This window comes from Antennarius striatus, chromosome 8 (genome assembly GCF_040054535.1).
Source record: "Antennarius striatus isolate MH-2024 chromosome 8, ASM4005453v1, whole genome shotgun sequence".
NCBI classification, from domain to species: domain Eukaryota; kingdom Metazoa; phylum Chordata; class Actinopteri; order Lophiiformes; family Antennariidae; genus Antennarius; species Antennarius striatus.
The window spans coordinates 16,610,001-16,623,578 of record NC_090783.1 but is presented as its reverse complement, the minus strand read 5'-3'; the positions used below and the strand labels follow the sequence as shown (position 1 = coordinate 16,623,578).

Here is a 13,578-nt window from a genome sequence, read left to right as displayed (position 1 = left end):
GTCGATACGCATCGCTGCTTAGACTTAAGTTTCTGAAATCACGCAGCCTCCTTAATCTTAATGAGACATTTTATGTCACTTTACCTGTTTAACAAGCTGTCTCTTCTTCTCCTCGCCCATCTCATCACGTCCCTGGAGATCCCTCTCGAATTGGGCCTTCAGCGCCTGCATATTGACCTCCAGACGCAGCTTGGCGTCTTCAGCGGCCTGCAGCTCATCCTCCAACTCCTCCAGCTGGGTCTTCATCTCTTCCACCTGAGCTTCGAGACCTCGCTTCGACTTCTCTAACTCATGGACCTGCCATCAAATATTGCCAATTTAACCATCATAAACCGTGTGACACATTAGGTAATACTTTTAAAGATGTGACTCTGGTCCTAACATTTTTTCCAACATCGTCCTTGGAGCTGATCAGGTCTTCCATCTCCATCCTCAGGGCCTTGTTGGCTCTCTCCAGCTCCTCTCTGGATTCATGGGCTTCGTCCAGAGCCCTCGTCAGGGACAGAGCCCTAGTCTCTTTCTCTCTGGCCTCAGCTTCAGCCCGATCTCTCTCTTCTGCATATTTACTGGAGATACTCTTCTCCTCAGCCAGCATCTGCAGAATAAAGAGACCAAAGAGTGTTCACTTCTAATTTACAAATCTTTGTGTGTGTGTATTGTGTCACACAACACAAGTGTGTGCTGAACAGAAGAGGTGAGGGCATTCCATTGATTGGTGGCATGGACTGTTTGTTGGGTTTGGAGGTTTTTCATGGTACGCGCGTGGTGCGTCGCTATGGCGACCAACTACAACTGAAATCATGCTAAAAATTATCAAGTACCGGCAAGGCGAGCTGACACTGTCAGTTTGAAAGAAGCTTCGGTGTTATCTGGCTGAACTTACCTGATCAAACTTCTTCTGCTTCTTCTCCAAGTTGGAAACGTTCTGTCTCTGATTGTCCAGATCCATCAGCGTGTCCTCTAGCTCCTGCTGTAGACGGTTCTTGGTTTTCTCTAACTTATCATATGCAGCTGCCTTCTCCTCATACTGGGTGTTTGATGTCTCTAAGTCTCTCTGCAGACGTTTCTTACCCTCTTCTAACAGCTCAATATTTCCCATCATTTCTTCCAGCTTCTTCTTTGAATCTGACAACTGTGAACAGAAAAAGGTAAGAATAAGGAACACAACAAATCTACATATCCTTCAGTGCCTATGCCAGCTTCTCGCGATGTCCCACATCCATCGCCACAGCAATCACATGTCAGTGAAGTCTCTGAAGGTGTTGATGATAGTGCCCCCTAGACAGACAACTGACCTGGATGTTGAGGGTAGACACGTGTCTCTCAATATTCCTCCTGGCTTCTATCTCCTCTTCAAGCTGCTCCTGTAAGTTATTCTTGTCATCTTCGGCTTGTCGCAGTTTTGTAGAGAACTGCAGTTTCTGACGTGTCTCTTCGGCCAGGAGTTCCTGTTTAATCACACAAAGCCAAAAACCTGAACCCTGACCTATCATCAGCAAGTGTTCTTAAGTGTCACAGAAAGTGTTAAAGGCAAATCAGACCGCATGTTCTAAATCTTTTGCTTGAAGACCGTTTACCTGTGAGTCTTGGAGTTGGGAGGAAAGACTGCTAACATCTTTGCTCAGTTTAATGTTCTTGCCCTCAGCTTCATTCAGTAGATTTGTCACACTCTCCAGTTCAGTCTGCATGAAGACAATGATTCAGCAATCCGGGGTAGTAACATTTGAAAATGTGCAGTGTAGTCTGTCATTTGTCATTTACAGTGATCTTTGAGCAGCGCTCTCCCATCTCAGCCTTCTGCTTCTCACTGTCCGCGAAGCGTGACTGCAGATCTGCCACTTGACCCTCCAACTTCTTCCTCTTGTGATCTCCATCTTGTTTGGCCTGGACGAGTGAGCGCACCTCCATCGTTAATTCTGACGTCTCCTTCTCCAAAGCTTGCTTAGCTTTCTCCAGGTTTGACTTCACCTGAGCAGAAGAGACAAAAAAAACAAGATACATTTACCTTTAAGAAACAAGATCAGCTAAATAAAGTAACATAATGACACCTGAATATTTGTAATGCCATATGAAATAATGCAGGCCTACTCGTTTGGATTGTTCCAGCTGCTCTGTGAGCTCTTCCACAGCCTGGGTGTGCTTCTGTCTCATCTCTTGTACCTGGGCCTCATGGGTTCGGTTCTCATCGTCAATAGCTCTCTTGAGCAGCGTCACCTCCTGCTCACGTTTGGCCCTGAATGGATTTTTGGCAGATTTTTAGCAACATTTACAAATAAACTATCAACTTATGTTTCCTGGTTGGGTGTGTTATCGTTACATTAGTCATATAAATTGATTTAATCATTACATTCTCTAATTTCATGCATAAGGTCAGTTTGGTACAACTGACCTTAGCTCCTGCTGAGTGGCGGTGGTGTCCAAGGTGTCCTCCAGCTCAGACTTCAAGGCCTCTAGTTCCTCTCCAAGGTCTCGTTTGATCTTCTCAGCCTTGTTCCGAGCTGCACGCTCTGAGTCCAGGTCCTCTTGCAAATCAGAGATGTGTCCTTCTAGCTCTCGGATCTTCTTTAGAGCATTGTTCTTCTGTGCTGTTTCATCTTCTAATCTGTGGGGAAGAAGAATACACCAAGAATTATATTAAAAAAAAAACATGGCACAAGTTATGAGACAAATGTAAAAGCTGATGTGGGATACAAGTGGTCATTACATCCCACTTCAAAGTAGTAATGTATTATAATTGTCAGTGTTCGTGTCTTCGTCCGTTCGTCCGTTCATCCGTTCATCCTTAGGTCCACCGTTGCAGATAGAAAGATGGAACAAGAAGCACATTACTCGGGTGGCAAAGGGGATGAAAATGAGATGATGACCTTGACCTTGAGAAAACTAGGGCAAGGTCAAATCTCAACTTTGGAAACCGGGGAACCAGATAAGATAGTAAGACGAGGGAGAAGGCCAGTGTGAGTAAGACCATAGATCAAAACTACTGCTTTGACCCATGCAAGTAGGTGAGGGTAAATTTTTGAATTCAGGGGTGTCGCGGGATATTGCAGTCTCTGACTGCCTTGGTTCTAGTTGTCTTTGTACATAGATAGATGGATAGATAGATATATACTTTAATGATCCCAAGGGAAATTCAGGTGACATCTGCTCACAAGAGATACAATAAATACAATAAATACACACATGACAGAAAGTATAAGTAACATTATATACATGCTGTTACATAATTATAACAACAGGAAAAAGAATAGCCTAAAATAAAAGGAAGGAAGCATAGGCACATGGGAGAAGAAGAGAAGAAAGAGCTTTGGGTGTCGATGAAGTGTGATGAGTAATACGTGAATGAGCCGAGCTGTGACTGATGCTAGATGCTACTGATGCTAGTTTTATTCCTCTGCAGGACCTTACCTGGCCAAAGCATTCTGTAACTCCTCCTCCTTCTTTGCGAGTTGGGCTTTGAGGTCAGCGATCTGGGCCTGCAGATCAGCTATCTGCTCTTGCATGTCATTCGACTCTGCTTCCAACTTACGTTTAGCCTTGTCCAGCTCCTGTCGGCCCTTCTCTTCCTTTTTCAAGCGAACTTGAAGTATGGCATAGAGTTATCAGTTAACTCTTTCTTATCCAAAACTGTAGCTCTGACTGTGACATCATTGTTGGATTTTGTTGATGCATAAAAGAAATAAAAGATGTAAACACATAAAAGATGTGTACCTTCTAGCTCAGAGATCATAGATTCATGTTTGTTTTTCAGCTTGGTGAGGTTCTTTGACTTCTCCTCTTCCTCTGCCAGGTTGGTGCTAAAGTCAGCAATCCTTTCCTCCATCAGTTTTCTTTCCTACAAAACAGATCATCTATTTTCTGGAATCTACTTTCTTCTTACTTGTAGTATAAACACCTCTTTTAACAAGTGGCTGACCGATGTGATCTCTCTATTAAATGCTGTCCATTTATACCTACCTTCAGCAGCTTGTTGTTCTGGTCCTCTATCACCAGGACGTCATCCTCCAACTTTTTAATCTTCCCCTCACAGGTAACTTTCTCTAGCTGCAGCTTCTGGCGAGCATCTTCCTCTTCCTCCAAGTGCTCTTCTAATTCCTACATGTGGAGTACTATACCTTCAGATTATCCTATATTTAGCAGAGCCTACACAGCTAATATGGAAAATGTATAGTTTCCTATCTATACAACAGAAACATGAAACAATAACTTAATGAACAAGTAACAAATGTGCAGACCTGCATCTGCTGTTGCATTTTCTTCTTATCCACTAACAGCGCTTGAGCACGTTCTTCCTCATCATCCAGTCTTGCCTCCATCTCATGAAGAATCTCCTCCAACTCCTGCTTCTTAGCAGCTAGCCGAACCCTCATCTCCTCAGCTTCAGCAAAAAGCTCCGTCTCTGCTTGCAGTTGCTCCTGAAGTGCATTCCTCTCCTCCAATACCTGAAGCAGATGCAAGAAACTCATTAGGATCAGATTCGGTTTTCCTGAAGATGAGCTTTTTTTGTTATTGTTGGTGTTCCTGGTGTATGAAATGTGCTTCCTCACAGGGTTAAATGCTGTATGTGTGATTTACCTGTGTGTGCTTCAAGGAGATTTCCTTTAGCTCAGATTCATACTTAATAGAAACTTCTTTGGCTTTCTGCAGCTCTTCCTCCTTCAGACTCATCTCTTCCTCCTGTCGAGTCACTTGCAGCAGAGGCTTAACCTGTGGTTCAGGAGGATTGGTGACATCAAATTTTAAAAAGAAATGGAACCCAGGACACAAAATGCTAAATTTGAAATTTACTAAAGTTGAATACGTTCCAAGATCTTATCATAAATATTGAAGATGACCCTGTGGTTACTGTGGTAATATGTCCGACTTATTAGCTAACCTTTGTGAAGAGCCTCCACCACTGCCAGTTTCGTAATTTGAGGTAGGCAGCACAGTTCCTTTGAATCACCTTCATGGCTGTGAGTTGCTGTTGCAACTTGGCGAATGCCCTTTAAAAATAAAACAATGAAATCTATATGTCATGCATGAAATAAATCAAATAATGTAAACCATTAAAAAAATACAAAACACATTGTGACAATCTGTCTTTACTGTGAGACTAAAAGGTAAAAACAGTCTACAACAGGTGCAGTGATATGTATTGTCCATCCATACTTTCTGGCTAGGAAGCCTCTAGCCTGAGCCTGGAAAGCGATGATGACCACGGTGATCTTCAGATCTCTTTCCTCCTCCAGCTGGGCAAGCACTCCCGTTCGGAAGAAAATCTTACTTTGTCCGATCCTGTACAGGTTGGGGTCCAAATCTAGATGCTTGATCTACAGAGACAAGAGATCAATGAGGAAAGAGTAGGGAAAATTATGAAAACTTCTGAATGAATGTAAATGTCAGTAATCAATATTTGTGGAGCATTTTGAAATTATGTGTTCACCATGAGACAGCAGGCTTGTTTGCCATCCATAAAACCTTTGGGGATAGCATTAGCAGCAAGAATCTCATAACTACCAGAGAGGGAAAAAAAGGATGTTAAAAGCAGAAATACTGTAATTCTAGAAGTGCTATACTTGGGTCTTTAGATCACACCAACCGTTGGCGGAACTCCTGGAAGACGATCCTATTAGGAAATCCTTGTCGGCAAATTCTGATACCTTCCAACACACCGTTACACCTCAGCTGCTCCAGGACCAGGTGAGCGTCCAATTTCCCTGCCTGAGAAAACCATAATCTTAGTGTTATTACATCAGATTTTGTGAATTAAAAACTGGAAAGTGCCAGATCTTCACATTGTGTCAACAAGTCATTCTTGAAAGTTACAAGAGACTGGGTTCATTTTGCCATAGGAGACACAATATTGATGACGCTCTAGTTTTTATTACCCTCTTCTCATGGTTAGGGATGATGCATCTGACAAAGTTGGGCTGGGTGTTGTGCAGAGTGGTCATGAGTTTGGCCAGTGACTCCTTGTAGAGCTGTCCCACAGTTCGGAACATCCCCTTCTTGGTCTTTGAGGCACTTGGCATTGAGCTGTCTGACATCTTGGCTATTGTGTCTAGACCCACCACTCTGTCCGCTGAAACAGGCAATACATCATCACGTTAATGGTGTGTTCGCTTGAGCTTAAGTGGTTCAAGTGTGCTGGAGCCACTGTGTTTGGTTCCTATTGTAAATCTGAAGCCCTTATGTGTCCGTGCTAGATGTAAATATAATGTAGAGTGCTTAACATTTATCTGAGGGCTTGTTCAATGGAAAAAGTGATAGAAATTTGTTTGAAAATGTCACGGACTTCTGCTCATTGATAGGTTCTTTATGCATCAATGTGAACATTTGCTGGTGAAATACATCTGTCTTACTATCTTTCCACAGGTCTTGCACAAACTGGCTGGAGGAGTTGCTGAGCAGTGAAGTGACGTTGTCGTTCAGTGGGTCCATGTTCTTTGTCAACCAGGCAGTAGCATTATAGTCAACCTAAAATGAAAATGTCAATGATATTTTGAGGTTCACGTAATCATTTAATATTGCTTCTAATGTTATGCAAATTCTGTGGTGCCCGGAGTGTCCCCTGCCTCACACCCCCAGTCAGCTGGGGTAGGCTCCAGCACCCCGCAACCCACGAAAGCGGAAAAAGGCGGGTATAGAAAACGGATGGTTGGATGGATGGATGTAAAGCAAATTATAAATGTATTCTCCAACAATCATGCTTTTATCATTCGCTCATACTCACCTTCCCAGCATAATGTAAGATTGAAAACTCTGTCTTGTCTTTCAGCTGTTTTGTTTTTGCAAACTTGATATGGTTCCCTTGTGTGTTCAAGAGTTTCTCGACAAAGGAGATATCTGTGGCTTTAGGGAACCAGCACTCTTCGTCCAGCAGGGCCAGGATACCTGGTGGGTTGTTCTGCAGAGAATAAGCAGTGATTACAAATGCTGATCAAAATTATTCCGAAAAAAAAAGAAGAAGAATTAAATGGGTCATCATTTTTCTATCAAACTCACTGGTCTCTCAATGAGCTCAATGCAGGGCTGCAGGTCAAGACCGAAGTCAATGAAGTTCCACTCAATGCCTTCCCTCTGGTACTCCTCTTGCTCCAGGATGAACATTGTGTGGTTGAAGAGCTGCTGCAGCTTCTCATTGGTGTAGTTGATGCACAGTTGCTCAAAGGAGTTGTCCTACAAGAACCAAAAACAACCCCAAAAACAGAACTGATATATTTCATTGAAGAATTTCTGTCTTTCATTTTTTTAAAAGCTGCACAAAATGTCAATACCTCAAAGATCTCAAAGCCAGCGATGTCAAGGATTCCCAGGAAGGAGGCTCCTTGGCGTTTGGTCTTGTCCAGAGCCTTGTTGACTCGAGCCAGGATCCAGCGGAAAAGTCGCTCAAACACAGCTTTAGCTAGGGCTTCAATGGCAAAATCAGCCTATCAAATACACAAACAAGCAGAATATGTCTGATGAGAGATCTGAGTGATGGGAAGTGTTTATTAGATGCATTATTAATTTTGCAAAGTGCACTTCCTGTAGTACCTGCTCTTTGGTCTGTGCCTTCTGGACAACTTCTCTACCCACTTTGATTCGAGGCGTGAGGATGGCACGGGTGAAGTCTGTCACATTTATGCCCTGCAGGTGACATACCTTTTGGGCAGCTTTAAAAGAAAGAAGAAAAATGTTGATGCACTAAAAGAAATTCCTTTTTTGTGTATTGTTTGCACTGTTGACAAAATGAACTGAATTCTATTTTAGTTTCTGACACTGGAAACAGTTGATTAGCACACGTCCTATTAGCATGTCCAACCTGTGTTATCTGGCATGGTGGCCTGCTCCTGGTTCCTCTCTTTCTTGAAAGCAATGTTTCCCAGCTGCATGACTGTGGAGCACACCTTCAAGATATCTAAAACACAAAAGAGATATGATGGTTGTAGTATCTCTTCATTAAATCCCAATCTAAGCAACCAATCATATTCCTGCCAAGACACTTAGTCATTACAGTAATCCCTTGTTACTCGTGGTTAATGCATTCCAGGACCACTTGTGAAAAAAACCAACCTATTTTATTATTTAAAGTAATTTATGAACCCTCTCCATACTGATAGTAAACCACCTTCTATCTGTATTACCTTTTTCCCAAACTGTTATAGACTATTTCAATCACTTTTGTACTAAAGAAAAGTGTTTCTTTAATACACAGAAGTTTGCTGCGTTCCGTGTGTCTTGGAACGCAGCGCACACACGGATGCTGTCAGCCAATAGCATGCACGTATGGTATCACGTGACTACCTACTAAAAATCCACTATGTAGTGAAGCCACACATATAGAAGCTCGAATAAGTGAGGGATTACTTTATCATGAATACCTATTCTTTCCTCTTCGGTGAGGCCCATAATGTTCATGGCCTCCATGGTTTCCTCATACATCTCATCATCTTGCTGGCCAGGGATCTGAACATGGCCCGAACTCAGGAAGCGGTAGTTACTGAAGGGTTCCAGGAGAAGCTCCTCTGAAATATTGGAAATTTAAATAGTCAGAGGAACTTATTGTAGATTTAGATGTAGACCTGGATCAGTGGAAGACAATCTATGAATTTTAACTCACCACGCAGTTTGTCTTTGGCTCCAGCGATCATGTAGTAGAAGATGTGAAAAGCTCTTTCTGTCTTCGCTTGTCTGATACAGCGAGACTTCTCCAGCAGGTCTGTCAGTTTCAGATGTTAAAGAATACTGAGTGGTAAAGGAACCATTTTTATAGTTTCATAAGATATTAGATACCTTTTTGTCTTCCTTAAAGCTTTTCCTGATGAAATGTACCTTTTTGACTTACAACAACTCCCCAGACTGAGCAAAACCCACAATGACAGGATACAAGTCTCGATATTGGCTCCAACAATGTAACCAGTCACATCAAAGTTGATACGGATGAATTTACCCTGTGAGAGAGACGGGGTTTGAAGGATGGAATTGACTGATTGCCAGAAGAAAAAACACAAAATTTGCCTTGTAAAAATAAACAAATAAATATACAAATTAAAAAGAGAACTCACAAATCGGGAGGAGTTGTCATTTTTGATGGTCTTTGCGTTTCCGAAGGCCTCCAGGATGGGATTGGCCTGAAGGAGCTGCTTCTCTAGCTCCCCCTGGTGACAACAGTGATACACAGAAAGAGCAGCTTTATAGACTGTTAGGGTGTGATGTCGGGTGTGATGTCGGGGGTGGTTGGAGATGAAGTGGTTCAGGGTGGGTGTGGACTGGGGAAAAATCTATAGGAAATCATCACTGCTGCGTGAGAAACAAGATGAAGGACTTCAATGGTGGAAAAATAATTCAATCAACTATCATTTAACCAATACATTTTCTGCCAAAGTAAATTTAAAGCTAGCTGTAAGACGATAATGAAATTCCTTTCTAGTCTCTGACTTTCTTTCTTTCTTTCTTTCATAATTCAGACACATTATATTCAGTCATTTCTACTGGTTTTGTGATAAATTACAAAAATAAGGAGCTGCTGCTGTTGATGATGTGGAAACATCTGGAAGAGAAGTTATGTTGGGTGAGACGAGACACCTGAACAAAATTGATGTTACAAAACCTTTGATAACTCCTGCCAATGTTTTGACAGCAAATATAAATGATTCATATTCACAAGCAATAGCTTGAAAGTCATGCTAACAGCATGACTGCAGAGGATGTGGACCGGTGGGTGGCACTGGGTGATGGTGGGTAACTGAGGCAGACACCAGTTCACCCAGCATTGAGTTAATCCATCTGATCAAAGGGGTCTGTGTCAACCTAGAGTCAATGTCAGGTACTGAAGACCTCTACCTTTAATAACCTCTTCCTTCAGCTATTTGTACCGAGTCAAAACCACGAGATAAAGGAGAACATGAAAACAAAATTAAATGTACATGTTGTTTAATCAAAGATCTAGCATATATAAGGGACGAAGAACAGGAAAGATACAGACCAGCTGAGGAGGCGTAGTTCAGAGTTGGTGGAGCAGAAATAAGGATTTGTTCATTTAAGTCACTGAGGAAGAAATGGAGAGAAAGAGGAGAAATAGAGCACAGCAAATGGCAAGAAGTAGACAGATGCTGGAAAAGATCGTTCTTAACAGACTTATAAAAAGCTAATGAAGGAGCAGTTAGCTAAGCTCAAAACAGTACTAGAGAGAGAGAAAGAGAGAGAGAGAGAGAAAGTTACAAAATAATCACGTTGACACGAAATCCAAAAGAGATCCACGTAAAGAAGATTTTCAATAATACTGTGCGTTTTCTGAACAAACTATCAAACTAAAAAAAAAAAACAGTCAAAATTAAGAAGAAAAACAATTATCCGTACTCCACAATCATCTCTTCTACAATCATGTCTTTTTTATTTTTTTCCTTTGTTTTTTCAATCTATAAAACTCTTGGTCTGTGAAAACTGGCTCACCACTTCTTGTTTTAATTTTCATATAAAAGCTGACACTATCCAGAAACATGTTGAGGTCAGGAAATTTTTTTTCTACTTTTGCCCTCAAACCTTTTCTGTCTTGCAAGAGTTTTTTTAATCTTTTGCAAATCATATTTTTCTGTTATGGCCTCTTTCACACTATTGTCATTTTCATTCTCAGAGAGAGAGAGAGAGAGAGAGAGAGAGAGAGAGAGAGAGAGAATAATTCAACTCGACGCTATTGGAGGTAGGTAAGGCGAGGTAACCGTTACCCTCTAGGACAGAATCTTTTTGCCTGACTTAAAGACCATGAAGGCAGTTAACGTCGATACCAAGGGAAACATCATTTGGGCCCACAAATGAGTCCTTCTAATACAATCAGTGAGCAACACCGCAAACCATCAACCTCAAACCAGAATCCAGTCTTTGCAGTCGTAATCCCGAGACAAGGCGAGTAAGCTCATTTTAGCCAAGTCAGGGAGTTCGTTACTAGTAAACTCTAAAGGTGGGGGTGGCGAGGGGGGGAGGGGGGCGTTGTGTTTGATAGGTAAGAACAGGAGATGGGCATGCTCACACTGTGCTGATCTGTGAGAGGCCTTTCACTACCAGAGAGGTTCTATTCACATCTCTGCCGGCAGTGAAAGGACATGCATTAGAGGTTGACACAAAACTCAACATGATAAACCAGGTCAGGAGTTTGCAGCACTAGACGTCCTTCACCAAACATTTTAGTGTCTGCGACTCAGTACTATCATGATAGTCATGCAGTCAGCTGTCGTTGGATAAGATACAGAAACGATGAAAGTTAGGGGAAACACCTTCTAACTCAAGAGGAAGAATTGGGATCTTGACCCTTTGTGTAAGAAAGAAATAATTACAAACAGAGAAGAAAATTCTCGAGACAACTCTGTGACATGTTTTCATGCACTTTTTTTTAACCTAGGGAACAAACACACACAAACACTACAAACAAAAACACTCCAGGCATTCCCCTTTACTCACGTAGGCAAACTGTGATCCTGATTGCTGCTATTTGGAGGAAATGATGATATACAGGATTAAACTGGGCAGTTTCCTACATAAGCTGATGAGAGAGGGAACTGGCTGACAGATTCCAAACTTTTAACACGTTGATGGCTTCACACAAATACTTACAACGCTGCTGTCCTTTTTGCCTTTATGTGAGGAGGCCACTACAGCCAGATACTGGATGACCTTCTTCGTGTTCTCAGTCTTCCCCGCACCGGACTCTCCACTAGAGTTGGAAAAAGACAAGGATTAAAAGAAGCACAGGAGATAGCGAAAGGGAATAAAAACAAGATGATAAGCAGTAGTGACAGGTAATCTGTTCACACTTCAGTAACCCAGTTTAATTGAATGATAATCACGTGTATTAGAGATAAGCACCGTTGTCTGGTGCCATAATGTACCAGTGGAACAGTGGAGGCTGAAAGCCTGGATGTGGTTTTAATGATTATTTCTGTGGCACTTCTGTCTTTAAATGATAATAAAACAGTGTGGAAATGACAGGACAAATGAGAAGTGAGTGGGTGTACGGCATTCATCAAAAGAAGTATGTGCCTTAACAATCAGGCGAGTTCAGCTGGAATCTAAGAATTTATTATAGTTTTTTTAGCCAAGATAATCCAAAAGGTTGGAGCTTCACATTTACAGCACAGACACAAGAGAAATACTTCATCTCTCATGTAACTCGCTGCAAGAAAGTAAGCGCACCTCACAAAATGCTGATTTATTTCTTAATAATAAAAGTAAAAGGCTGCTTGGAGGAGACCTCTCAAACCTTTACACATTTTGAGAAGTAACATGATTGATGCCTACAATGGGGTCATGAAGTAGTATCTGTCATTAAAAGCTTATAACTCAAACCTTTTCAAACAGAAGCCGGAACATATTCCTTCCAGAAAATTCTCTTGGACTCTCAGAGCTGAACCATAACAGAGCCACCAGCCTGCGGTTCAACACAGAGACACTTCCTCAGACACGTGTCCATAAAAGGAATGGGATGCTCCCCGAGTTTGGGCTTGGCGGCTCGGAGAGGAATCTAATTACTCTTTCCTGCCCAGGTTTGTTACAGATGTAGGACTCCATGTAGGCTCCATCTGTCAGTGCAGGATAAATTCACCCAGGAGCCCCTGCCCTCTGCCCCCCTTAGATCTCTTCCTCATCAGTACAGGCTCCACAGGCTTCACTGGGGATCAATAAGTGTTTTGAATGGTTGGAATATACTAAATTAAAGGTATCAAACTGAACTATGTATTTATGTTACTATGATTTTATAAAATTAGAATTATTAAATGATTGATTTTTTGCATAAACAGGAAAATAAAAACATATTTTGCTGAACTGTTTGGAGCTTTATGCTGGTGATGTGTCCGTGGTGTACCCTGCCTCCTGGTTGTAGCCAGCTGGGCCACCCAGTTGGGATATATATACACACACACACTGCACTCTCGCTACTTGTGGTTAATGCGCTCCAGGAACCACACGCGACAAACAAATTGTCTTATTATTTACGGTAATTTTAACGTTTATGACCCTTCCCCATACTGATATTAAACCACCTTCTATGAGGTGAGGCGATGAGGTGAAGTCACGTGTGCTGATGTGCGAATGATTACTGTGTGTGTACGTGTGTGTGTGTGTGTGTAAATATAAGTGCTGTCAGGCGATTTAAAAAAAATTAATCTAATTAATTACAGGATTTGTAATTAATTAATCTAATTAATCGCATTTTTTAACTCATACCTGCTAAAGGCCCCAAAATAAAGAATTCTAGGACATTACAAAATTGTACTGCATGACTAATCAATAGAATGCACCAAGAAGAGAAGATTTGGTTAAGTGTGCTTTATAAATGAAATTCAAAAGAAAAAAGGCCAAGCACATCAGCAAAGCAATGAGGCCAGGTGCATTTCTCAAAAATGTAATACGAATACAGTTAAATAAAATTCAGAAATAAAATAAGGCTGACTCTCAGATAGGCACATAAGCAGACTCAATCAAAATGAATACTAAAGCTGACTCAATACAGCAATTCAAAACGAATAGTATAACATGACTCTAAATAAGGCAACTAAATAGCAAGATGCCAACAGGCTTTTCCTTTAAAAGGGTGAGCTAACGGTCAACTCTGTGTCCTTGACA

The 13,578-nt window shown here is 41.6% G+C and overlaps 1 protein-coding gene across 4 annotated transcripts in view; it reads right to left on the bottom strand.

Moving 5' to 3' along the window:
• myh11a (myosin, heavy chain 11a, smooth muscle) overlaps nt 1-13,578 on the bottom strand; it is a 30,420-nt gene that overhangs the window by 5,245 nt on the left and 11,597 nt on the right. For 3 of the 4 annotated variants that reach the window (XM_068321533.1, XM_068321536.1, XM_068321534.1), the window contains exons 5-34: nt 11,569-11,668; nt 11,416-11,442; nt 9,027-9,119; nt 8,849-8,912; nt 8,582-8,680; nt 8,343-8,486; nt 7,784-7,879; nt 7,516-7,634; nt 7,257-7,409; nt 6,985-7,158; nt 6,713-6,886; nt 6,342-6,456; nt 5,868-6,061; nt 5,579-5,700; nt 5,423-5,492; nt 5,149-5,309; nt 4,874-4,982; nt 4,573-4,704; nt 4,233-4,439; nt 3,955-4,092; nt 3,709-3,832; nt 3,406-3,577; nt 2,390-2,602; nt 2,089-2,233; nt 1,762-1,968; nt 1,578-1,682; nt 1,296-1,448; nt 884-1,132; nt 383-595; nt 85-297 (exon numbers count right to left, since the gene is read on the bottom strand). In XM_068321533.1, the coding sequence (XP_068177634.1) occupies nt 85-297; nt 383-595; nt 884-1,132; nt 1,296-1,448; nt 1,578-1,682; nt 1,762-1,968; nt 2,089-2,233; nt 2,390-2,602; nt 3,406-3,577; nt 3,709-3,832; nt 3,955-4,092; nt 4,233-4,439; nt 4,573-4,704; nt 4,874-4,982; nt 5,149-5,309; nt 5,423-5,492; nt 5,579-5,700; nt 5,868-6,061; nt 6,342-6,456; nt 6,713-6,886; nt 6,985-7,158; nt 7,257-7,409; nt 7,516-7,634; nt 7,784-7,879; nt 8,343-8,486; nt 8,582-8,680; nt 8,849-8,912; nt 9,027-9,119; nt 11,416-11,442; nt 11,569-11,668 (4,285 nt within the window). The remainder of the gene's footprint in view (nt 1-84; nt 298-382; nt 596-883; nt 1,133-1,295; nt 1,449-1,577; nt 1,683-1,761; nt 1,969-2,088; nt 2,234-2,389; nt 2,603-3,405; nt 3,578-3,708; nt 3,833-3,954; nt 4,093-4,232; nt 4,440-4,572; nt 4,705-4,873; nt 4,983-5,148; nt 5,310-5,422; nt 5,493-5,578; nt 5,701-5,867; nt 6,062-6,341; nt 6,457-6,712; nt 6,887-6,984; nt 7,159-7,256; nt 7,410-7,515; nt 7,635-7,783; nt 7,880-8,342; nt 8,487-8,581; nt 8,681-8,848; nt 8,913-9,026; nt 9,120-11,415; nt 11,443-11,568; nt 11,669-13,578) is intronic. The other variant, XM_068321535.1, reaches the window with a different exon arrangement.